At 42.2% G+C, this 26,499-nt stretch overlaps 1 protein-coding gene across 1 annotated transcript in view; it reads right to left on the bottom strand.

Moving 5' to 3' along the window:
• The window catches only part of PDE3A (phosphodiesterase 3A), a 279,933-nt gene that overhangs the window by 43,219 nt on the left and 210,215 nt on the right, over positions 1–26,499 (bottom strand). The window contains 2 exon segments of the mRNA XM_068141913.1: positions 3,426–3,580; positions 6,454–6,714. Of these exon segments, the coding sequence (XP_067998014.1) occupies positions 3,426–3,580; positions 6,454–6,714 (416 nt within the window).

The raw sequence follows: 26,499 nt of genomic DNA, 5'->3' as shown, positions 1-26,499 counted from the left end.
GATTTATTCAGTAACTAGCAGATAATCAAGACTTTTTGGTGGTTTTTTTTTCCTGTCAGTTCAATACTTTTTTCTTTGAAAGCAAATCTGTATTGCTCTGCCAAAAGCTAGACTTAGAGGATTCATCTTTACCCTTTCTGGAACACACATTTTTTTCTTCTACTGTAAAAGAACTGCACACAGTAGGCTGGGAGGCTTGACAAGATATGTATTTACACAACTGGTGACATTAAACATAGAAAGAATTGATAGTCTGCTTAGTTATCTCATCATGCAGAGTTATATAAGAACCATAGAACAGGAACAACAATAATATTTAATTCCTCTCCTCCTCCCTCTGATTCCCATCTTAGGATGCTTACATACTACGTGAGAGGCTGAGATCAACAGCCTAAATCAAATGCACCCTGGGAAACACAGGCTAGTGACGAAGAACATTTGTATTTGGTTATAGCTTCTATATATTTACTTTTACTGAGATACATGGGACTCCTCACAAGCAAACATTGGCTAACCATGTATTTTTCTTCCACCAGACTTTCAGTGTACTCTGCAGGCTGTCTTGAGCACCTCAGTGTGCTGCACAGGAGGCTCCTCTACGGGAAGGGTGTAAGTATCTGGAAGAAAGGCTGGCCAAAGCAGTTCTCTAGGGTTGCATTCACCCACACTGTCTAACATCAAACACTGGTAATGTTTGGCCTTCTGAGGTCCTATCTTTTTCTCCATTATCAGCCTGAAATTTTAAATGGCAGAAAAAAATATTTGAATCTTCTGATATCAAAGCTCTGAATTTTTTTTTCTTGAAATTGATGCTTTTTCTTTGCTTTTCCTTTCCCCATGGCAAAGCCTGTGTCCACGCTCTCCTCTCACCCACCAGCTCTAAAATGGTAGCTCTTGCTGAGGTGAGGAGGGGACCTGAACTTTATTTTCACAGTGTGGCACTGTAACTACTGGACTGCATGACTGACTGGCCTCTTCCCTTCCTTTGAAGGCTCTACTCCTTTCTGACTGGAATAGAAAAATGTTCATGGAGCCAGAAAACCAGAAATCTTGCTGAAATAGCTATGCAACATATCATGATTAATAGTGCCTGGGACCCAAACCTCTCTCCTTGCAGACAAGTGCTATTCCTACAAGACAAGCGTCTATTCAATTCTTTTATTCACGGGCTGCTCCTGGACTGTCTGGCAGAGCTCCTATGGAGTATTAAATGAAGCTCAGGTCAGGCTATCTGGCAGCATGGAAGTCCCCAAATTCAAGGTATTTAGGTCTGAAAGCCCTCAAGCAGAAAAGCAACTTTATTAGGGTAGTCTTTTGCAAATGCCCTAAACCAGTCAGCTGCTGGCTGACTGGAATGACTTTTTTTGATAATGGCTCAGGGATCAGTTCTTGAGAAAAAGAAAATGAGTAAGAGTGAGCAGGGAATACCTAACTGATGTAGTCAGTCATGAGGAACCATAGCCATAACATAAAACCCTGTCTCTTCAGAACAGTGAGAACTAGGGCACTCCTGGGTAACTCTGGAAGACTTTAGATAACTGGAACTAAATTTTGAGCTGAGCATGTAGATTCCTCAGCCTATGCAAACCTCATTGCAGATTCACAGATTGCATTGGGTTGGAAGGGACTTTCAAAGGTCACCTTGTTCAACCCCTCTGCAGTCAGCAGGGAGGCCTCCAACTACATCAGGCTGCCCAGGGCCACATCAAGTCTGATCTTGAATGCCTCTAGGGAGACATAACTCTGTGCGACCTGTTCCAGTGTTTCACCATTCTGATTGTAAAGAACTTCTTCCTTATGTTCAACCTAAATTTACCTTGCTCCAGTTTCAAACCATTGCCCCTGGTCCTATCACTACGAGCCCTTCTAAACAGTTCTTCCCCAGCCTCCCTGTAGATCCCCTTCGCATATTGAAATACTGCTATAAGGTTTTTTCACCAGGCTGAACAGCCCAAACTCTTTCAGCCTGTCTTCACAGGAGAGGTGCTCCAGTCCTCAGATCATCTTTGTGACCCTCCTCTGGACCCAACTTCATCAGGTCCATGTCTCTCTTATGTCAGGGACATCTAGTGCTGCACTGTATGAACATAACCTTAAAGTGTACATGTCATGATTGAATCTAGAAGTCTTCCAGGCAAAACAAACAAACAATGTACAATCATTCCAGTGATTTTGCTGAAATTAATTTCAAGGCTTTAATAATTATTGCTTAAGAGCTGTGACTCTCTCAGTACCAGCACCTGCCTACAAAACCCATCAAAATATGGGGCAACTTAAATGGGTAAGTAAATAAATAAATCATTAGTAGAAGTGGGCACTCAGTCTGCACCCCAACAAAACAGCTAGCTATATCACCTTCTTGTGGCAAATCAGTAAAAGTCTTTTAATTAAAGGAAACAGTTGACATTCTGAATCCCAGAAGCTAAACTCTGTGGTCAGCAGGAAAGCAGCATTCCACTGCAGTGCTTAAAAGCAGGTAAAGCACAGCAACCATCCTGCAAGAAAAACCTTTCAGTGCCCAGTCCATTTTCAGCTTTGCTTTTCAGCTTCTACTAGCCAATCTTCTTTTCTAATTTTGCTCTTAGACTATACTTTTTTTTCCCCATTTTGCCCTGGTGGTAACAAATCTAATTTCTTCTCTCCGCTGAATCACTTTTTAACTTATCTAACTCGATGTTTTGTATTTACCATCTATTGATGGCATTGTATTGACACGAGTTCATGCAGGGAGCCCTAAGCACTTCTTCTATTCTGGAATTGAGTGCATACACATGAGATGTGTGGTCTAAAGAGACTCTGTTTCTATAGAGAGAAAAAACATGAAATTCTGTGTTTTAGGAACATCCACTGAAAATCAGGGTTTGTGCTCAGAAAGTTAGCATCCAGGGAATGGAGAAGTGTTTTACGAGCTGGTCTAATGACAGGTCCACACCACTAAGTGCATTCTTAGCAGTGTTGTTCAGCAGCTGGGAAAAAATGCTGCATAGCAGGAAGACTTTAAAGAGATATCTTGGCTTGTTTCCAATTTTATTGTGCAATTCTGCACTTTACTACTATAAGTAGATTTTAGTTTTCAATTTTTTGTTTTTCACTAATAGGAAATAGTTCTGGCATAACCTGGTTAAAATTGGGAAAGTCACTTCTTTGGCAACTCAATTTAGAGAAACATGAAGAGGTAGCTCTGACAGGCTTTAAAGTCAGCATTTATAATGAGGGACATTTTATATATATATAAAATATCTATATCTATATAATGGGTCCCTATATATATATAGTATCTATATAATGGGTCCCTGCCCAGGGGAAGGGGATTGGAACTAGATGATCCTTGAGGTCCCTTCCAACCCTAACAGTTCTATGATTCTATGACATCATCACATGGAACCAAAGAAAAATGCCTAAACAGAGAGGAAGTAATTTGTAACCTGGATGAAGATGATTCGTGAGGTTTGATGCTGGCACTGCGATCCCGTCTCACTGGAGCTGGCTCCAGTGTAGGCAATCCTGTGGCTGATGTTGTTGTGGTCCAAGTAGAGGACACTCGTCTCAGCAGTCCTGGAGGCAAACTTCTCCGTAAGCGCTAGAGAGATATCAGTTCCTTAGAGTTTATATAGGCTTACCAAAACTTTAAACATGCAGAAGAAAAACATTTACATTTGATTAATTTTGCCTGACAGCATCTAGTGAGGTATCTTATATCTGGATTCTCCCAGGTATTATGATGACTACCTTCTGTTCGAATGAACATAGTCAGTGCATTAAATTCTTGGAGGATCTGTGTCATCTTCCTTATTTCAAGGTTAAAAAACCCCTACATATCCACAGCCCTGTAGCCACAGATGCTCAACACTTGGAGCTCTCACAGGAGTCAGCCAGTGCTGGTTGTGCTCTTTAAAATGTTTGATCTTATTTGATGTGGCCAAAAGGCACTTAAATCAATGGAGCCAAAAAGGTGACTGAGGGACTGGAATCTCTCTCATAAAAGGAAGGCTGAGAGAGCTGGGATTGTTCATACTGAAAAGGCTCAGGGGAGATCTTGAAAATGTATATAAAAATACATGAAGGGAATGTGTAAAGAGCACATAGAGCCAAGCTCTTTCCAGTGGTATCCAGTGAAAGGACAAGGACAGGAAAGAGACAATGGGGCAAAGATTGAAATGCAAGAAATGACATTTATGTGCAAGAGAATAGTTTTGTGGTGAGGACGCTTGCCCAGAGAGGCTGTGGAGTCTACATCCATGGAGATACTCAAAATTCAGTTGGACATCCGCCAGAGCAACCTTCTCTAGTCTGAGCCTAGAGAAATCTGCTCAAGGCTCGAGGTACTTTACCTGAGGGACTGGACTAGATGATCTCCAAACTGGACTAGATGATCAACAGACATGCTTTTAACCTCAACCTTTCTGTGATTTAAGCTGTCATGAATGCCCAGAATCAGAGATTCAAGGCAAGAAAGGCTGTAAGGAAAATAAGGGCAGGGAGCTCCAATTTTTTTCCCTGCTCTATCTATCCAGTCCAAAGATCATCCACTGACATTAAACTTTCATGCTCTGGGACATGATGTCTCCTGAAAAGCTTAGAGAAAACATCACTGTTCACAGCAGATTTTTCTAGAGTAGCCTGCATTTCAATTTCACCTGACTCTTCCTTTTGTCTACTTAACAAGACTCATACTGTTTTTCCAAATGTTTGAAGGCAGAGATAATAAAGGATGATGAGACAGAGTCTTTGTGGATCCAGACCCACTGCTGCAGATGCTATACTTCGGTAAAATGTTTATTTTGTAGATCTCACGAAGTGTTTGTAGTTAAGAACTAACACAAATATGTTTGTGATGCAGAATTTTGCCTTTTCCAGAGGGTTAACAGATACAAGAAGATGGAAGACACTTCTGGTTCTGAAGCTCAGACTTACGAATAAATATGGTAGCATATTATTCCCTTACCCAAAATGCTTAGTGTCAGATGCTTTAAGGTAAAGACCTCGGATCTGTATTTAGGCACTTAAACAAAGGGCTGCAAACTATTAGTTTTATGAACCATAATACTTTTAGGTCAGTGAATTCTTCAGTCAGATTAGTTCTTTGCAGCATTAGCTCATTTCTTCATCCTTCATTTCTCTTCTCCTCACCAGGTATTATGCAACAGCAAATGGTTATTTGTTCACTGTGTTTGCTCATGTGATGGCAGTGTTCTTCCACTTAACTTTTCCCCTCAGAGCCTAGACTACAGCCATCACAGATATGTGCACTAAAATAGGCTGGAAAGTGCACTTCAAACCCTGTGAACATCCATTTCGTATACACAGCTGCTACATGGGCAAGCAGAGCAATAATTATCATGATATTAAAATATATTAAAGAAAGAAGTACAAGTGTTGCAATTCAGATGCCAGGAATGCTGGAATGAGTGCTGGCTGCACCAACTGAACTGCTAAAAATCAAAAGTATTTGCCTGTGCAACTCACTCTGTCTGTATTTAACTTTACAAGGAAGATTGCAGAAGTCTCTTGGTTAAGTTTCAAAAGTGAAATGTAAGCCTTACAGGACTGCTAATCACCAACAAATCTACAATTCAAACTACTTCAAAGATGTTGTTTTCTTCCTAGCTGTTCACTTTCTAGATGTGGGTGGTTTACACTGGTTATTTCCTGTTGGATTTCTAAGCATCCATAAAGCCATCCATCACGGCAATAATACACAGAGATACATATACTTTTTCTTTGTTTGGTCTTATTTTTCTTGTCAAGACTACTTCTCATGAGCTCACAACATTTGTCATGCTAATATTGTGGTGATCTTGTTTGTTTGCTTGGTATTCAACATTTTAATCTTGATCCAAAGCACCTGGAGGTCACCAGTAGAGACTTTTCATTGACTTGTACAGGTTGCACATCTCTAGCTAAAGGAAGAAAGAAGAGACTGAAATTCATATAGAATTTCAAATTCCAGCCTTTAAAGAGGGCAAAAAGGCCCCTCATAGTACTACTTAGTACCCCACTGCTCACTGGCTAGGGTAGTCACTCCTCATGCAGGGGGTCAAATCTTTTGAGTGGGAGGGAAATTTTTCGGTAAGAAGCAATGAAGCACATTTGTGAGTCTGAATGCCGAAAGGCTTTTGCTTGCTCTGCTTGCTAACATTTCTTTTCTGTTAAGCTCCAACCAACATCTGTGATGAAATGTGAATGCTGTCTATGTGAGCTATTCTACGTTGAACATCATCTTCTAAATGTACTTGAACCAAAGTTAACCTGACCATGAATTAAGACACACAGGAATTCTCTTACTATTCAAGCAACAGCCTACTCAACTGTCTTTTCATAGTAGAGTATGATTAGTGCACAAAATGTTCATCTGAAGCAAACAGAAAAAAGCAGCCTGGTGACATCTCCCAGTAGTCCAGTACTCTCCCTTTAGGGCAGCCAATTTACAAGGTACCAGCGTCCAATACTTACCTTGGGAATAGCTAGTTTCTCTCCTTTCTCCGGACATTCCTCTGAGTCAGAGCAGGTGTAGTTCTCACTGAAGGACACCAAAGGGTTCACCCTTGGCTTGTGGATGGCCTGGAAGGTTAACTGTGTGTTGAGCAGGTTGCTCACTGTTCTCAGTGAAGTGCACACATTGGGGGGCAGTGAAGGATCAGCCAAAAGGTCTGTAATGAGCCCATGTGCTTCTCCCATGACAGCGATATCCACAGTGATACTGGTACCAGAAGACTAAGGAAGACAAAAGAAATACATGTGAGATGATAGAAGTGAACAACCTGCTGAGCAGTGTCTAAAGTTGTGGTGAGCTCTCTCCACAACTTTTGTTGAAGCAATTACTCACAGACTGGATAAAACAATAATATGAAATAATTCTTTAAATGAGGAGAATCATGCCAAATAGAGCTATCATCAGGCACAGTGCTCAGTCCACAAAGAGCATGGAATTTCATCATATCTTGATTTCATAGCTTTCACCATCTGCAGCTGACTTAACCCATCTGAATGAATTGTTCAGGCTCCCTACTGAGACACAGTCAGTGGCCAGAGGCTATTTGCACAAACAATTTTGGAGACAACATAGCTTAGAGTGGGAGGAGTCTCTCTTGAGAGATGACTTTCTATTAACTAGTGAGGCAGCTAGAACAACTAATGTTCAATGCCTATGCTTAGATGAATAAAATTAAGCCCCAGAATATGCTGAGATTTTAAAATATCTCCATGCTAATAAAAAATGGAATTCTGCTACAGTGGCAAAAACATTCTCCTCCAAGCAACTGTGTACTGGGCAGATATGCCAAAATTGAAATGGAGTCAAAAGTGCATTTTCCAATCCGTTTTTTGATTCAGGCAGAAATGATGAAAATAGTTAATGAATTGTATAACAAATTCAGATGGTCCTTACTTTCTCTTGGGTTTGAAATATATACTTACTTTACATGTATTATTCAGGAAAAGACATTAACTAAAGTGATGAGCAAGCAGAAATAACACCAAAGAGCAGTTCATATCATTGGCAAATCTTACACAACCTTCCCAAGTACATGTATATAATGGATCTATAATGGCACACTGCAAACCAACTGTGACTAAGGCAACCTATACATGTAAGGCAAACTAAAAGCATAGTTGAGTTAATCCAGAACTTCTCAACATTCAGCAGCTCCAAGTACCATCTGTCCTAAAAGCCAGAGGCAATGAACATGATCAGAGGGCTGGAGAACCTCCCCCGTGAGGACAGGCTAAGAGAACTGGGGCCGTTCAGACTGGAGAATAGAAGGTCCAAGGAGACCGTAGAGCAGCCTTCCAAAGGGGGCCTACAAGAAAGCTGGGAAGGGTCTTTTTACAAGAGCTTGTAGTGATAGGATGAGAGGGAATGGTTTGAAGTTTGAGGAGGGCAGATTTAAGCTGGAGATTTTGAAGAAATTCTTCACAGTGAGGGTGGTGAGACATTATCACAGTATCACACAGTATCACTTAGGTTGGAAAGGACCTTGAGGATCATTGAGTCCAACCTATCAACACAGACCCCATGACTAGACCATGGCACCAAGCGCCACGTCCAATCTCCCCTTGAAAGCCTTCAGGGTCGATGACTCAACCACCTCCCTGGGCAACCCGTTCCAATGCCGAATGACTCGCTCGGTGAAGAAGTTCCTCCTCACCTCGAGTCTAAACCTACCCTGGCGCAGCTTGAGACTGTGTCCCCTCGTTCTGGTGCTGGTTGCCTGGGAGAAGAGGCCAACCCCTTCCTGGCTACAACCACCTCTCAGGTAGTTGTAGAGGGCAATGAAGTCACCCCTGAGCCTCCTCTTCTCCAGCAATTAGAACAAATTGCCCAGCAAGATCATTGATGCCTCCTCCCTGGAGGTGTTCAGTGCCGGGCTGAATGAGGCCTTGAGCAACCTGGTCTAGTGGAAGGTGCTCCTGCTCATGGCAGGGGCGGTTGGAACCAGATGATATTCAAGGCCCCTTCCAACCTAAACCATTCTATGAATCTATGAATATATTAGCACTAAAATAAATAGTCAATTGCCAAAAGCAGGAAAGTTGTAAAGTCTGTGAATTGAGAGCTATATGATACGATTGAAAAAGGACTGAGGATCTTTACAATCTACTAAAAGAGCAGTGAGCCAGGATGTACATAGAGGTAGAACAACTAGAAAAGCAGAAGGCATACAAATGTTCAACGCAGCTGTGACATTTCAGCCTCACATGTTGGTGCGCTAGAAACCACCATACATTCTGTGAGGAATCTTTCTCCTTTGTTGTGTTTCTGACACATAAGCTCAATTCTGCCATTCCAGGAGATTTCTGTACTGCCTGTTTTCAGGTATTTCTTACAAAAATCTAAGATAGACAGTTTTCCAAAGGGAGAAATCCTACCTGTGAAATGAACCTACAGGTTTCTTATAGTGACAAATACATAGCATGGAGAATTGAGTAGACTGCTTAGCAGAAGAGTGATTAAGGTCTTGGCCAGCAGTGACTCACCAGTGACAGTATTTACAGACCTCGCAATACATCTAAAACCAGCATAACAGAGCTTGACACTGCTTCACTCTCAGAAAAAGCTTTGCAAACAGTAGAAATGTATTTCTGAGGAAAGTGGTATTTTAGCTAAGTATAGCTGAACTTCTTCCCCTTGTCTTCCCAGATGCATAGTGTTGACATCATTCCCCCGGCAACAGCTGTTTCACTCCACTGACCCACTCCTTCTGTGTTACTTCTTGCTAACACATACATAAGCTGCAGGACTAGAAGACTGGCCTTCTCACTCACCATCCTCTCATGCTTTAGAAAACCAGCTTCTTTAGACTAGACTAGACTAGACTAGCCTAGACTAGAATAGACCAGGTTGGAAGAGACCTTCAAGATCATCACATCCAACTTATCAACTAATTCAACACACCTAAGCAACTAAACCATGGCACCAAGCACCCTGTCAAGTCTCCTCCTGAACACCTCCAATGATGGTGACTCCACCACCTCCACAGGCAGCCTGTTCCAATGGGCAATCACTCTCTCTGTGTAGAACTTCTTCCTAACATCCAGCCCAAACCTCCCCTGGCACAGCTTGAAACTGTGTCCTCTTGTTCTGGTGCTGGCTGCCTGGGAGAAGGGACCAACATCCGCCTGTCTACAACCTCCCTTCAGGTAGTTGTAGAGAGCAATAAGGTCACCCCTGAGTCTCCTCTTCTCCAGGCTAAGCAACCCCAGCTCCCTCAGCCTCTCCTCATAGGGCTTGTGTTCCAAACCCCTCACCAACTTGATTGCCTTTCCCTGGGCAGGCTCCAGCAAGTCAACATTCTTCCCACATTTCATTTCTCTGTCATGATATGAAATCAAATAGAGCAGAAACAGTTTGAGATACTGAAGTGCTATTTCATTCTACTGAAAAAAACCCGAATGGCTGAAGTTAATTTAATGGCTCTTTCATTGCTCAGCCTTTCAGGAGTACATGCAGAAGATTCTGGCAGATGCCAAAAGAAAAAATAAGTTCTTAAATTAAAAGACAAGGGATGGAAGGAATTAGTGATCTATCTTAACCTCAGCCCTGAAAAACAGACCAAAGGGGAGTGAGGGAGAATACATCATTCAAATTGTGACAGAAGGCTCATATTTCCAGCATAACTGCATAATCTATAGTTTGAAATTCTATTAAGCCTGAAGCCTCGAGCTGTTGACTGCCAATCAGAGACACATATTAATACTTCAATGAAGTAAACAAGTCTGACTCAGTGAGCCATAATCAGAGGCCCAGATTTTGTGCAGCAGTACTAATATTTTGCAAAGCAGCCAGCATTGTTTTCCATGATTAGTACCAAGTGGGGAGAGGGACAGTTCTTCTCTTCTCAATGGTGAATTTCTCCTGCTTGGCTTCTGACTTTTTGGGATGCCTGGTCACAACTTGGTGACCCCTGTTTTTGACTCTGGGACCCTGCAGATTTATCCAACTCAGACCCCAGGCATTGCTGGGGACATATGGCCCAGGAAGAGGAAAGCCACACTGGGTCTGCATCATCCCTTGCTGAGTTGGGTCTGCACCTCATAGTGAAGGACAGCCTGTAGTTAAATTGACTTAGGTGCTTATACATACAACATGCAGTAACACTGCTGGCAGCCCATGCCCCACCAGAACAAATCACTGGAAGTGAAACAATTCCCTCCTGGAAGGGTGCCTTGTATCTGCAGAAGGCCTCAGAGCTTGGCAATCACACACAAGATACCACCTTAGCCTCTGCATAATGTGTTCTTCATACAGCAGGGTGACAGCACTTTTTGCATTTTTAATCAAAGGGCACCACCAGAGAATCTAACGCTTTCAACTGACACCTCACATGAAACCCACACATCCATCCATCCTGCCCACATGGAGCATGCCCAGACGGCAGCTTCATGCTTGTGAGGAGGTGACTGCTGAGTGTCCCTCGCCAGGGCCGAAATGAGACATATATCCAGCCAGCACAGCCCATTCAGGAGCACCACAAAAGACCTACAGTTACCAATTTGTGCAATGAGGCAGACTACATTGCACCGTACTTCAAAGGGAAAACACTTTAAATGCTATTTCAAAGACATCACTGCATTGTAGTGAGTTGCTTTAAACAACACATATATATCTTAGATACAGTATTGGTTGAACTACTTGATAATGCTTACTACGCTTAGAATGGCAACATATGTGAAAGGAGAAGAGAGTAACATGAAATTCCTGTTGAAGAAAGAAGCAGAAGGTGGTAAGCACTGCTCTAATCGACTGATCTCAGTCATTAAAACCACATCCTAAGCTGGCACAGTATTTAGGTTGTAATTGAATTGCACAGAACTTGCACACAGGAAAAGTTTCTTTTTCAAGCAGCCTGAGTACTGAGTGCTCTGACTAGATAGAATTACAGGTATTTAAATTGTTATTTTTGAAAACCAGTTACAAACTGAATGCATGAAAATACTTTCTTTTTAGATTCTTTACCACAAAACAGTAGAGAATTGTGTATGTTTTGCAAACCATTTCTCAGGAAAACTAAAATGTGTTTCCCTGAAGAGCAAGAAAATCTGGGTTTCTTCACCAAATGCATCATATGATGTGAAACAATATAAAGATTTATGCAAGGCAATGAATTGCTGAAAATTTTCGATTGATGCAGTTGTACGTATGCATATAGGCACATATAACATCTATAGTCTGTATTCTGCAGAAACAAACTGAGAAAGCTGGGGTTATTCAATCTGGAGAAGGCCCCCAAGAGACTTTATTGTGGCCTCCCAGTATTTTAAGGGGGCCTACAAGAAAGCTGGTGAGGGACTTTTTAGGGTGTCGGGTGTTGGTAGGACTAGGGGGAATGGAGCAAAACTAGAAGTGGGTAGGCTCAGATTAGATGGTGGGGAAAAGTTCTTCACCATGAGGCTGGTGAGACACTGGAACAGGTTGGTCAGGGAGATGGTGGAAGCCTCATCTCTGGAAGTTTTAAGGTCGGGATGGATGTGGCTCTGGCCAACCTGATCTAGTGTGAGGTGTCGTTGCCCATGGAAGGAGCTTGGAACTGGATGACCTTTGAGATCCCTCCCAGCCCTGACAATTCTGTGATTCTGTGATAAACACACAGTAGGTTTTTTTAGGGTCAAAATGCATACAAAATCCATGCTCAGACTTTGCAAGTAGTTTTCTAATGTGCATAGCCTCTGCATGAACTGATCTGGATTCTTTCCAAATAACTCATCAAAACTCAGAGGCTGGATACTTGGGAACAGAGGCATGAGTAACATGTTTGCAACCGATACTAACAAACAACTAACTTGATAAAACAAAACAGAAAACACAAAGAGCTAAGGTGAATTTAATTTCACACTGCCCAGTATTCATTTACCAGTCTATGCTATGCAGTTTCCTCTCATGAATTTTGGATTGGCTTACTGCTCACTTTGTGACTTCATTCCAACTCTGATTTAAGCAATGTCATGCAGTGACTAAAACTGAAATGCTCTGGGGCATGAGAATGAGAAAGCAAACAGGCTGGAAACAAAAGTAAAACAAGATCAACTAAATGTATTCATTGATAACTAATGTAAGGAGTGAATCCCTTACAACACTTAAAACTAGCTGGTTCTTTGCTTTCTTCTCCCCCCTTCACAGTTATTTATGTTTTAAACTGACATTCAAGTGAATGTTTTAGGTTGTGGCACCACCTGAAACTCTTAACTGGCCCCAAATGCACTTGCTGAATGTTTGGAGACTTGTTTTTACGTACAGAAATAAAGTGTTTTCCTTTGAAGACCTTATATGAAAAGGAAGACGGCCAGATCACAGCAGGATGCATTAGAGGCTGGGAACAGACAAGCATAGCTCACAGAACCAACTAAGTTTGCACAGGGTGGGAGCTTACTGGGAATTTGCAAGAAAACTTTTGTGTACCAAGAAGTGACCAAACTGCTGCAACTGCAGGATTAAATCACAAGTATCATGTCCCATCATCACACAGACAGTTTTTATCAAGGCAGGAAACTTATCCTCAGGGAACACTCCTAAATGCAATATGAAAACAATGTTCTGGTAAATTTTTAAGTTTGAATAGTTTGGTTGGGATTTTGTAACAAGGCTGTAAAAAAAAAACAACCCACCACTTTCAAAATAACCTCCTGCAGACTCGAAATATTTCATTTCACAAAATCCCAGTCATTTTCCTCCATTGAATTATATCATGCATAAAAATCTAAGAATAGCTTTTTACTCAGTAAGTAGAAAAACAGATACAACTGTGTAGGAGAAAATAGGAATAACAAAGTCCTTCACCTGTGAGGCCTGATAGATAAACTGAGTTTATTAAATGTTCCTGGTTAAGAAAGGGTTGAGCCACCAATGAAGCAGATCTAACATCCTTGTACTTAACAGATTCCTTACTGCAAATGAAAGTCTGCTCCCTCATTGATGTTTTGCATGTGATTCTCATAAAACTGAACTCATACAGCTGAACTCTCCACTCTATGTGAAAGGATGATTAGCATGACAACACAAAAAGAGTGAAAACTTGAGCATAAATAAAAATTAGAAGAAAGAAAAAACCCCAAACCCCAAAAGCACAAACCACAGCTCATTTCACACAGCGTTCATGTTAGGGGTAAAATAAAATCTCCATTTGCTGTGGCTTGTCCAAGGAAAAGTACTGATGGCAAAGACGCTGTGCCACACTCAAGAGCACTGTAAGCGGAAGAATGGGGGAGGCAAGGAGAAGGGAAAAAAAAAAGGAACAAAGCAGCATCCAGCATATCTTCAATCTTCACACAATTACAAGCAACAATAAATCACGATCTGATACAGTTTCCAAGTCACATCATGAACGCTCAGGCCAAGCTGTCTGGAAACAAAATTAAAAGCAAATATAATTCTCCATTATTTTAATCTCCACAGAGTGATTTGAAGGATAAACATGAATTGGCTTCTATGGAAATGATGAATCATTTTCAAGGCGCCAGAGACGTAACTGCTCCACCTTTCACTGAATGACTAAGGAGAAAAGAAAAGTGCACATAAAACTCCTTGATACTTTGCTTTTCTGTATCTGAAGCTGTAGAACTGGAGTCTTAATGAGACTTCATATTTTTATGTTAATCTTGTTTCATATTAGCGCAAGTCTTGAGGTTTACTCTTCTCTTGCAAGTACACAGGACATTTATGAGAAGCTTTTCTCCACCTTAATGAAGCACAGCATTTCCGCTGGAGGTAGACCAGCCAAAGCTCTGTAAAACATATTCTTTGGCATGACTGAAAATAGAACCTTCCTGTTGTCTCATCACATGGATCAAAGGAACCTTTTCCTATTCATCAATGTAATCACCAATTTTGCTGGTGATTGTTTTGTGCACCCAGAGCCACATAACTGTACAACAGACACCGAAGCACAAAAGATGAACCCCTAATGAGGGAAGAGTCTATGTGAGCCATAATATTTATGGTTTTGACCCCGGTTTTGTGGCATTTGGGATGGCACCACTGTAACAAAGCAGACCTTCCTGGTAACAATTACACTGAGCTCTAAGCTGCAGAGCAGGAAATACCACGACTGCCATAGGCAGTGTGTCTGTAGCCTGAGCACTTGCCAGCACACACGCTGGAGTCCAAGGATCACAGCACTGCCAGAAGAAATTTTTAATAGTGGTTCTGCAAACAGAAGATCTACTGAAATGGGGCTCACTGAAGAGTTATATTTCTTTGTCCCTTCAGCACTCATTGTAATGCAATGTTCCCTTTCCTCAGCGACAGGAAGCAGCCATGCAGGGGTCTATGTGCCTTCTGATGACCAGACTCATACTGGACTCTCTCCATAATCTCACACTGTGTTAAAGTGACAGTCACCTACAACAAAGAAGGCTCTGGGGAGACCTTAGAGTAGCCTTCCAGCACCTGAAGGGGGCCTACAAGAAAGCAGGGAAGGGATTTTTTACAAGGGCTTGTAGTGACAGGATGAGAGAGAATGGCCTTAAGCTTGAGAAGGGCAGATTTAGATGAGATTAGGAAGAAATTCTTTACACTGAGGGTGGTATGACACTGGAACAGGGTGCCCAGGGAGGTCATAGATGTTCCCTCCCTGGAAGTGGTCAAGGGCAGGCTGGATGAGCCCTTGAGCAACCTGATCTAGTGGAAGGTGTTCCTTCTCATGGCAAGGGGCTGAAACTAGATGATCTTTAAGGTCCTCTCCAACCCAAACCATTCTATGATTCTGTGATCTCTGATGCTGCCTCCCATCTGCAACATAGACAGCATGAGCATTCAAGCACACTTTCTTCAGAAAACAAGGATGAAAATGTCATTCTTGAATGGCACTGACATTTAATCTATTCAGAGTGATCACAAACTTTGCAAATATTTAATTGGCAGCCTTTAAGAAAGAGGCACTGGTTTGAGAAAGAAATACCTTTTTCTTCTTTCTTTTAAGACCTATGGAATTTTTCATGGTTTATAGCACACTTCGTTTGGGGCTGCAGCTGCCACCACCATGTTCTGCACCTCTGCCTTTGTTGACACCATTCACAAAGCTCATAGCTACAGCTGACTAAACTTCTTCCACTACAGGACCTTTCAGTTTGTGATAGCCTTGTTGAGATAAGGGATCAGACTGAAAAGTACGCTGCCAGGTATTTGCCTGAGGTGAATTACTTGAGCTTGAGCGAATCGTCCAGACATTTACAACAGCACTGTCTGTTTATCCATGCTAAAAACTCTTAGTTAACGGGTACTGTTCAATTTGCAGCAGGCACTGAAGGTGCAATAAGGCCTTTTGCTTTCCCTGTTCTGGTAAGTCCAGATCTAGTTATACAGCCCCTGGGAAAAACAAAGCCAAAGCTGGCTTTACATGATCTCTGTGGCTTTGTCAGAAATCAAACTGCCTGAGGATGCTTCCTGCCCTAAGTGCGCGCACACCTCCTCACACCGCTCACGTGGCCTTGTGTACTGTGCTCAGCAGCCTAAGGGTAAAGCATCACTTTTAATCCAAACTCTACTTAGTCAGTCTGCACCTCAGACTTACACCTCAATTATTCTTCCCTCTTGTTATTATGTTATGGTAATAGCACTGACAGCACCACCACAATGATTGCTCCTCTCTTCAGTGCCCAGGATTGGGTGAGCACCTCCCTGGATGGGCCACAGCTGTTCAGAGGGAAGCCTACCTCACAGATTAGCATTTCAAATAAAACTCAATATGCTTTTGCATTTCATATGCAATAAACACACCGACATGACCTCAGGAAAGCACGGCTTCAAGGTTTCCACTGATAAGTATTAAGAATTTAAGTAAGAGGGAGAAAAAGAGAGGAGTGGGAGAGAGAAAGAAATGAATCCATTTTATTCCTAAGCAGTTTTGGTGCCATCTGTAACTCTAAAAGGTAACTATCAGTACTTGCTTTCAGGTCACCTAGCAAGCTTTCCCAGAGTTGTAACATGCACTGAAAGAAAATCTCTTTGTGGTTATTGGCAACTGAGCAACAAACCAAAAAGATACATGCAGAGATCATCCCAAGGAGTGGGACGATTCGATTTGGCAAGATTCAAAGCCTTCTTTACTTTGAGGATGATGGAGTACTGGAACAGGTCGCCCAGAGAGCTTGTAGAGTCTCCTTCTCTGGAGATTTTCAAAACCACTTTGGATGTGTCCCTGTGCAGCCTGATCTAGACATACCTGTGTGAGCAGTGGGGTTGGACTATACAATTTCCAGATAATGAACCCCTATCATTCTGTCAATCTACATACATCCAAGGAAAGTCTGCACCCATATGGATGCAACTACTGGACATAACCCAACCCAACAGAATTCCCCACCATTTATACCTGACAGGAAGGACTTCAAATTAACTAACTCCACTGGTAGTAAGCAGTACCTAATTTCCCACATTTCTTCCTTCCACAGTACAGCACAAGGATCCCAGCTGCTGCTGGAAAACCCCAGAAAACATAGAAAAAAGAGGCAGAGAGTTGTCACCCAGGTTTTGTGCCATGGGTAGCACCATTACCACTCTGCAGCATATAAGAACAGTGAGGGGCACACTGGAACCAGCTGCTCATATGCTCTGCCTTGGGCTCCTGGTGAAATCCCAGTTCAAATGAAGGTATTCAGTAAGTTGTGATGCCTTTCTGCATAAGGCATAGTGTGAGAAGCATCCAGGGAAACCAGGAGAAAGAGATGACAACATGGGGTGAACGTTCTGGCCAAGAGCTGTTGGTCACAGCTTGGAAACCTTATGGAAACTCTGACACTGAAGTGTGATGCTCTCAGCAGAGCCTTGGGGATTCAGTCACCCAATTCCACAGGACTTTCCACGCGATTTGGCTGCTGAAAAGCTTTAAACTACCACGACTATTCCAAGCTGAAGAAGTACTCGATGACATAGAGCAGATCACAGTCACAGTCAGGGTTTATTATTTAAAAAGTAGACACCATTCCAACTGAACTCAGAACTTTAAAAATTCTAACTTCCCTTTAAAACACAACAGATGGGAAAAATTAGATTCTAAATGGGGCTCAAATCTGCTTTGAATAACACAGGCTGAGCAAAACAATTCTGTACTTCAGAGACTGTCCTCAATTGTCTTACATTATTGTTCCTCAATTTGTACATCAGATGGTCACAAATTGGTAGCTTGAAGCTGATAGTTTGCGTTCCTGCAAAGAAAACAGTGACAACTGTCTTCAGTCTCAACTTGAGAAGCAGTAACACCAGCTGGGATCCAGCAGGAGTGGGATGCGGGGTGCACACCACAGAGGAATGTATGTCATCTATTAATACCTAGTGATCTTACCCATTTTCATTTACAGCTCCAATATCCCAATTGCCTGCTATTTGAATTCTACGGTGAACTACACCAAAGCAGCCAAATACACAGCATGAGTTAAAAAAAGATCCATTGAAAGCAATAATCAGCATTCTGCCTCCTGCTTACTAACTAATCTTGCCACATTATCAGCTCGACAGTCTCAGTTACACTAGAATAAAGCCAAAGAAGCCATATACTGCCATACTTGCTCCCTTTCAAAACAGCTCACTCTTTTAGGATGCAACTTGAGAAGCAACATCAAAATTAGCAGCAAGTTCTAGATATAGATATTAAAATTATCCCATGAAAAGATTCACATCCAGCTCAGTCCTTCACTAAGGACTGTTTAACAATATTAAGCAGAACAGCATTACTAACTATCACTAAACCCTTCATGTAAATAAATGCAGCCTCTAAATTAAGACAAAAGATTGGAGGGGGGGGAGATACAGAATTGCTATAGAGACTGTCAAACATATTTTTAAATGCTGAAATGGAGTTGCCATCAAGGGAATAAATTGAAAAAAAGCAAACTCAGTGACTTTTTAAGAACTATTCATTAGGTGTTGAAAACTAGAATAAAAAGAATAGGAAATAATCATCAGTGAAGCTGCAGACACATCTTTAAAGTTCTGTCTGTTCTTAGTGAAACTACGACAGGGATTGGGAAATGACTGCAGGAGCCAGATGTATAACTTGGGCTGTGTTTTGCATACAGTGTAGCAACGGGAGCAGGAAGATCTCATGAAATTCTCTGGGCAACCACAACACTAATGATATTTTGTGGCCCATTTTTATGGACATGCCTTCACTGAAGACAAAAGCAGGCAGAGATATTCTGCGCCTATTGAAAAGGATAAATTCTGTGCTGTGAAGCAACTGGCTCTGCAATCAACTCAGACAGATTTTAACACTTTTTTTCCCCATCTCCATCAGACCTTGTGGTTTACATTACTTTAGTTCTCCTGATTGAAAGTATTCACACTAACACTACCTAATAAGCACCTAGTGTGACAAACTCTTTCTCATGAATTTGTCACAAATGAACTCCTCTGTGAAAATAATTAATAGTTTTTAACACTTGGCTTTGGATTCTGATATTATGACTCATTCAAGAAAAGCAACTGTAGAGTTAGGAACCTGCAGCACCCAAATCCTTCATCAGTTCTCTGTTGTAAAAGCGACTTCAACACCTAAAGCCAGGACCTGCAAAAGGCACAGCAGACATGTGCTATACAGGAAAATCCCCTACCTCTTGCAGACAAACATTTCAATGAAGATCAGACCAGAGAGAAAGAGTAATTCACCTACAAGAAAAATAAACTACTATCCCCTACATGTCTTCTGCAATATTAACTTTTTTTTCACATAGCACAGATACAAGCTGACAGACCGGCAAGCCCTGAGGACTGCTTCCAACCTACTTCATCCTTGACCTTCAAGAAGCAACTTAAAGACACATTAAGTTAGTTTATACCATAGGCTGACATTGCCTTTGTTGTCATAAATAAGAAAAACAACAACAACAAAACCCTCAACAACTTGCCTGCTGTGATTCAAGGTAAAAGGTAAATAGCTGATCACAACAATTGGTCGATGCCTGGTCAATGGCCATTTTCAGCCACTGCTATTCTGGCTCATAATGTGTGAACCAGATGCTAAAGGCTCTAGGACTTTCTAGGCAACCTCAGCAATCACAGAATATAATAATAAATAATAATAATAATAACAACAACAACAATATTCAAAAAACAGGTTGGAAGAGACCTTCAAGATCATCATGTCCAACCCATCAACCAATCCAACCCACCTAAACAACTAAACCATGGCACCAAGCACTCCATCAAGTCTCCTCCTGAGCACCTCCAATGATGGTGACTCCACCACCTCCCCAGGCAGCCCATTCCAATGGGCAATCACTCTCTCTGTATATGTTAGAGACTGGAAGGAACCTTGAAAGGTTATCTAGACCAACCCCCCGGCCAGAGCAGGATCACCTATAGCAGATCACACAGGAGCACACCCAGGCTTTTCATGAAGCTGGTGATTGATTTGTCCTGTACATAGTTTTAAAGTAGGAAAAGTCCTACTTTCAACTTGTGGCTTTGAGGTTGTGAGTAGTTCTTGTGCTGGATTTTACAAAAAAGAAAAAAAAGAAAAGAAAATAAAGAAATGCACACAATATCCCTAATTATGATAGGCTGGCTGCTTCTCATTTCTAATCAGAGATCGATCCAGTCTGTACTTCTGCATCATGAATATCTCACCATACTGAACTTTGACCATCTGGCACAGGGTCTGCACTTTTTGATGAAGGCCAAACAGTTCCATGTTCTTGGAAAGCTTGGATTCAAATTCACATCTAAATTTAACAGCTCCTCATTTACAAAAGACACAGACTGTGAAGCCTTGGTGCTTGTGCTGGCAAACCAGATAGACAACGATTTCTCTTTCTGCAGTGATTTATGTTTTCTGCTTGGATGTAGGTATCAATAGCAGAAAAAAAATAACTGTGGGTTACATATGAAAAAAGAAAAGGAAAAAAGTTAATTCCCCTAGTGAGGCTGAACATCTGAATCTGCTCCAGCAGAAATGAGTGATAATGTAGTAGAGAGTACAACAGAAGCCCTTACTACTACTGAGTGGAGTAGGTAGGCTGAATTTGGAGGTATAAGATGGCACAATGAAACTCTAGCACTAGGACTGTTACTGAACTGTCACAAGAGAAACACTGAAATCACATTTAAAAGCAAACGTGTGAATACAGTCCATTTAAATCATCACTTCTTTCTTAGCACACAAACCACAGCAGACAGCATTAGTACTGACATCCTGGCCTTTTGAAGATTAAGACCTGATGTGCTACTACTCCTGCTGAGAGCTAAGAAACGTGTGCTGTGACAGTGCTGCTACAAACCAAGTATGAAGTCCTATATGATGATGGAATTAACACAAAATAAGTATCACTGTATTATAAGGAAATCACCTGCAGTGCTGATAGTTATTACTTTTCAGACAAGTAATAAGGTGCCTTTTACCTGGACAGATACAGGTATATAAATAACTAAACATTTAATTTCTTCAACAATGAAATGATCAATTATAGGCTAGAGAAGCTCTGCCAAGAGGGTCAGCAATGTGCAGACCACCCTACACTGCCCAGCCAGCTGGTACATCAACCACAACCCTGGCACCAGCTCCTGAGGGGTGAAGCCTGCCAGTGTGAGAAGAGAGGTGCAATACCCAACCCAGCCACCCAAAGGAATTATCAGTACCAGCACACGGTTCAAGATGTCTTTGAAGGCAAGAAAAGCACAGAGAAGTAGGTAGATGTTTGGAAATCTGTATAAGTATGGAGAAGTATGGGAATGTATGGAGAATGTGGAAAGGCTGGATTGAAGTTTGTAGAAGAGGAAGATGCACTGACAAGTGGGAATTGTGAAGAAAGACACAATGAGAGTGATTTTCAAAGCAGCTAGAAATAGTGCATTAAAACCATAGAGAAGTTCACATTTCACAGAATGACAGAATCACAGTATCACCAAGGTTGGAAGAGACCTCAAAGTTCATCAACCTGTCACCACAGACCTCATGACTAAACCATGGCACCAAATGTCTTGTCCAATGCCCTCTTGAACTCCTCCAGGGATGGTGACTCCACCACCTCCCTGGGCAACACATTCCAATGGGGAATGACTCTCTCAATGAAGAACTTTCTCCTCACCTCCAGCCTAAACTTCCCCTGGTGCAGCTTGAGACTGTGTCCTCTTGTTCTGGTGCTGGTTGCTTGAGAGAAGAGACCAACTCCCTCCTGGCTACAACCACCCTTCAGGTAGTTGTAGACAGCAATAAGGCCTCCCCTGAGCCTCCTCTTCTTCAGGCTAAACAATCCCAGCTCCCTCAGCCTCTCCTCATAGGGCTTGTGCTCAAGGCCTCTCGTTGCCTTTTTCTGGACACATTCAAGTGTCTCAATGTCCTTCTTAAACAGAGGAGCCCAGAACTGGACACATTTCCTGTCAGACAGGCAAAACCACTGCTTCGAATTTTTAAAAGGAGATATGGAAAAACAGTATCAATATGCAAATCTCTCTTAACACTGATCAGCTGCTTTAAAAGGTATGCCAGTACAAAGCCTTGTTATTTTAACTCAGGAAGAATTATGTTCACCAGTGGGCATGATACTGAACTATTTGCTGGTGACAGTTCACTTCTTATCACACCAATTTGCCATGGATCTCTCACACAAAGAACAGCAGTGTCCTCGGCAACACGAAAGAGCAGTTCAAGGCAGCTCAAGGATTCTCATCTTATTGACAGCTTTAGACAAACACAAAGAATATTTTGTACCTTGCCAGAAAAGTGATTTGGTTTGCATTCAGGCACCCAAAAGGGCTTGCTTTGGGCTTTGTTTCAGCAATGTTAAAGCACTTTTATTATAAGATAGGAACAAGAAGTTGTGTCAACTTTGCAAAATTTAAATCTTCACTTTGAAAAAACTGAAGAGAAGTTACTCAATTTTTTCCCAAAAAGGTTATGACTCATTGACTTAAATGGGCCTGATCCATAATGGATTAGACCCAGGAGATGACTTCAGTATTCAGGTTTGGTAAGACTGGTGACCTAATGCAGAACAGTCAAGTTAAAATTCTCCCTTTTCGTCCCTTTAACTTTGGGAGGTTAAACTCAGGACAACAAAGATAAAAGACCACTTCAATCGCAAGAAGAATCATAGAATCATAGTATTGTTAGGGTTGGAAGGGACCACAAGGTTTATCTAGCTCCAACTCTCCTGCCACGGGCAGGGACACCTCACACTAGATCAGGTTGCTCAGAGCCAGATCTGACCTGGCCTTAAAAACCACCAGGGTGAGGCTTCTACCACCTCCCTGGGCAACCTGTTCCAGTGTCTCACCACCCTCATAGGGAAGAATTTCTTCCTGACATCCAGTCTGAATCTACCCATTTCTATTTTTATTCCATTCCCCCTAGTCCTATCATTACCTGACATCCTGAAAAGTCGCTCCCCAGCTTTCTTTCGTACCAGTGTCCTTGCCAAAGAGTCACATCTCTCACTGCAATGTTTGATGTAAACATGTTTGTTAACAAATTGAAACAGACCACAAGCAAAATTGTTTGCCATACGGTGCTCTGACAAATCAGCTGATGGAGCATATGGATTCAGTCTTCCTACTCCTGTATCATTTCCCTGACTAATTCAATCTGAGTGTTACAAGTGGCCCCAGATACTCCTTTTACCCCATTAAAAGGAACAAAAAATAAAATAAAAACTACTGATACCTTCTGTCTGCACACCCTTTTTCTGCTCCTAATGCATTTGGTGAGATTTTTGGAGGTAACTTTAGGAAGTAACCTTCTTCCCTAGAAAGAAGTACTTCAGTTAAATTATTTGTTCTTTTAATTGCTGTCATTTGTAGCAGCAGAAAATGTGTATCAGTAATGCTAACTTTGCACAACCTGGTGGCATTTTGCCAGTAATGTGAAGACTGCCCTTAATCTGAACACAAATTTGTCTCCATTTCTTCCAGCTACAGATGCTGTAGAAAATAAGGCTGAAATATTGTACAGATCACAACAGAAGGAGACAACTGACCAAATTAAACACGTACGACCCTTTAGCCACTTGCCCTCTTAATCTGCACTGACAGAACAATGAAAAGTGTTTGATATCCTGTCAATAAAACCAAGGTGGCACAAGATGGCAGTGTGATGAGGTCCCATTTCTGTCCTACTTTTTAGGAAAGATGCCTTCAATTAGCCTTGATGATCTCTGAGGTCTTTTCCAGCCTGTTGATTCTATGATATAATTAGGATGGGATTTCTCTGGCATGATACAAGCACACCTTTAAGCCATAACTATATAATGCTACAATTCTATACAGAACCATAATAGTAAACCCTGCACTTAAACATGCCAACAGCTCGCTTTAAATAGAGGGAGAAGAATTAATTGGGAAGAAAAGAATTAAAATGTAGATGGCTTTTATTTTTTTCCTAAACAGAGAAGAAAATGCTAATCAAAAGCCCACTCTAAAGACTAATCTTTTGTGTATAAAGAGAACCATATGAGCCTGTGCCAGCTAAAAACAAACAGGCAAGTTACAAGTAGGACTTCATATTTAACTCCGAAGCCTGATTTGTATGAATTTTAGTGGACTTAGTAACCAATCAAAGAAAAAGAAGCCAAACCAAACTCACAACCCAAAAATCATGTTCTGACTCTACATATAATTTAAGGGTTTCTGCTCTTCTTTAAGGGCTTGTTTTTGCAATCAACCTACGTGAGGACCAGATAAAGGACATTTTATCAAGTGAACAGAATAAATTATTTTAAGTAAACCCTGTCCATTGGCAGACTTCTAACCACACACAGCAACTATTTTTTGCTTGTAAAATTACATTTATTTAGCTCTGTACAAACAATTTATGAATCCACCTTTAACATAACACAACCTTTTCTGCCTGCACCAAGCTGACAGCCATGCAAAACCCCACATGGCTCCAAAGCAGCAGCCTGAACTCTGCTTCCCCTCGGGCAGCAACGTTATCAGTGACAACCTGGATGCCAGCCTCTTATTATTGATGAGAATTTAAGGAGAATGAATATCACTGTGCAGGTTGTCTGCTGGAATGGAGCCACCATCTCTCTTATAAATTCCACGATGCAGTCAGGGAGTTCCCAGTAGGATGGAGCAAGGAAGCCAGAAACATCATAGATATATAGAAGATAGATAGATACATAGAATAAACCAGGTTGGAAGCGACCTTCAAGATCATCATGTCCAACCCATCAACCAATCCAACCCACCTAAGCAACTAACCCATGGCACCAAGCACCCCATCAAGTCTCCTCCTGAACACCTCCAATGATGGTGACTCCACCACCTCACCCGGGCAGCCCATTCCAATGGGCAATCACTCTCTCTGTATAGAACTTCTTCCTAACATCCAACCTAAACCTCCCCTGGCATAGCCTGAGACTGTGTCCTCTTGTTCTGGTGCTGGCTGCATGGGAAGAGAGACCAACTGTCTACAACCTCCCTTCAGGTAGTTGTAGAGAGCAATAAGGTCACCCCTGAGTCTCCTCCTCTCCAGGCTAAGCAACCCCTGCTCCCTCAGACTCTCCGCATAGGGCTTGTGTTCCAAACCCCTCACCAGCTTCGTTGCCCTTCTCTGGACTTGTTCCAGCAAGTCAACATCCTTCCTAAACTGAGGATCCCAGAACTGGACACAGTACTCGAGGTGTGGCCTAACCAGTGCAGTGTACAGGGGCAGAATGACCTCCCTCCTCCTGCTGGCCACACTGTTCTTGATGCAGGCCAGGATGCCATTGGCCCTCTTGGCTGCCTGGGCACACTGCAGGCTCATGTTCAGGCTAACATCGACCAGTACCCCCAGGTCCCTCTCTGCCTGGCTGCTCTCCAGCCACTCTGACCCCAGCCTGTAGCTCTGCATGTAGCTCTGCATCACTTGCCTTTCAAAGAGTTACTGCCTCCTGGATGGTTTGTTAGTGTCTCACAGGATCAGCTACACTGGAAAAGGGGAGAGAGCAGGAGATGGGGGTATGCAGCACAGCTAAGAGAATATCCAGCTGCAGAAGTGCAAATCATAACAGGAAGAGGATGAGAACTTCATAGCAGGGATGCCAGTGAGAAAACTACAGAACAGCTGGTTTGAACACATACACAAGGCTAGAGCACAAATACTTCCACATAAATGAGCACTATACCCAGGATAACTACTGCTAAGTAGCAGTTTAAAGTGAACCAGTGCTTCAGAAAGGTGCAGTATAACAGCAATGGTACAACAGACCAGAACTTTGAATACAGTGCACTATGATCCCATAGCTTTAGGTGTAGAAAAGCCCTTCCCAGGGATCACCAGATGGCACTATTTTTCCTTCAAATTGAGACCAACTGCTGTGCACGTGAAATGCTACCATCGGTTTGGGAGCAAAAAGATCTTCATCCATGTTTTTTATCTATTAGCCCAGGAGTCTCTCACTGCTTGCATTCTTTCCAACGATCTCAAAAATCTTGTGCAAACAAGAAAGGAATTGCTGTGTCTGGGGGAGGTGGAGGAAATCCCATAATACTTTGAACTGATTCTCATACCAAAATATTCCATAGCAGAAGGATATCAGACATTTCTATAGGAACACAGAACTCCCCAGAAATACACGCAGAGCTTGAGAACTGCACGAAGAAAGCAGAATTTCCAAGAAGACAAACATAAAAGGATGACACACACACGCTTCTCTTCTCCCCATTTGTTCTTTCTGTCTGCTAGCAGATGTGTTGAAAATGTTGAACTACCTACCACTGCACAGTGTTTGGGAGGGACCTGGGGGTGCTGATTGACAGCTGCCTAAACTTGAGCCAGCAGTGTGCCCAGGTGGCCAAGAGGGCCAATGGCATCCTGGCCTGCATTAGGAATGGTGTAGCCAGCAGGAGCAGGGAAGTCATTGTGCCCCTGTACTCTGCATTGGTTAGGCTGCACCTTGAGTACTGTGTCCAGTTCTGGGCCCCTCAGTTTAGGAAGGACATGGAGACACTTGAATGTGTCCAGAGAAGGGCAACAAGGTTGGGGAGAGGCCTCGACCACAAGCCCCATGAGGAGAGGCTGAGGGAGCTGGGATTGTTTAGCCTGCTCATTGCCCTCTACAACTACCTGAAAGGTGGTTGTAGCCAGG

The sequence above is a fragment of the Melanerpes formicivorus genome, unplaced genomic scaffold, assembly GCF_026170545.1.
Source record: "Melanerpes formicivorus ecotype bairdi unplaced genomic scaffold, bMelFor1.0.p_v2 SCAF_8, whole genome shotgun sequence".
In the NCBI taxonomy this organism is placed as follows: domain Eukaryota; kingdom Metazoa; phylum Chordata; class Aves; order Piciformes; family Picidae; genus Melanerpes; species Melanerpes formicivorus.
This window is presented reverse-complemented; position numbering and strand designations above follow the sequence as displayed.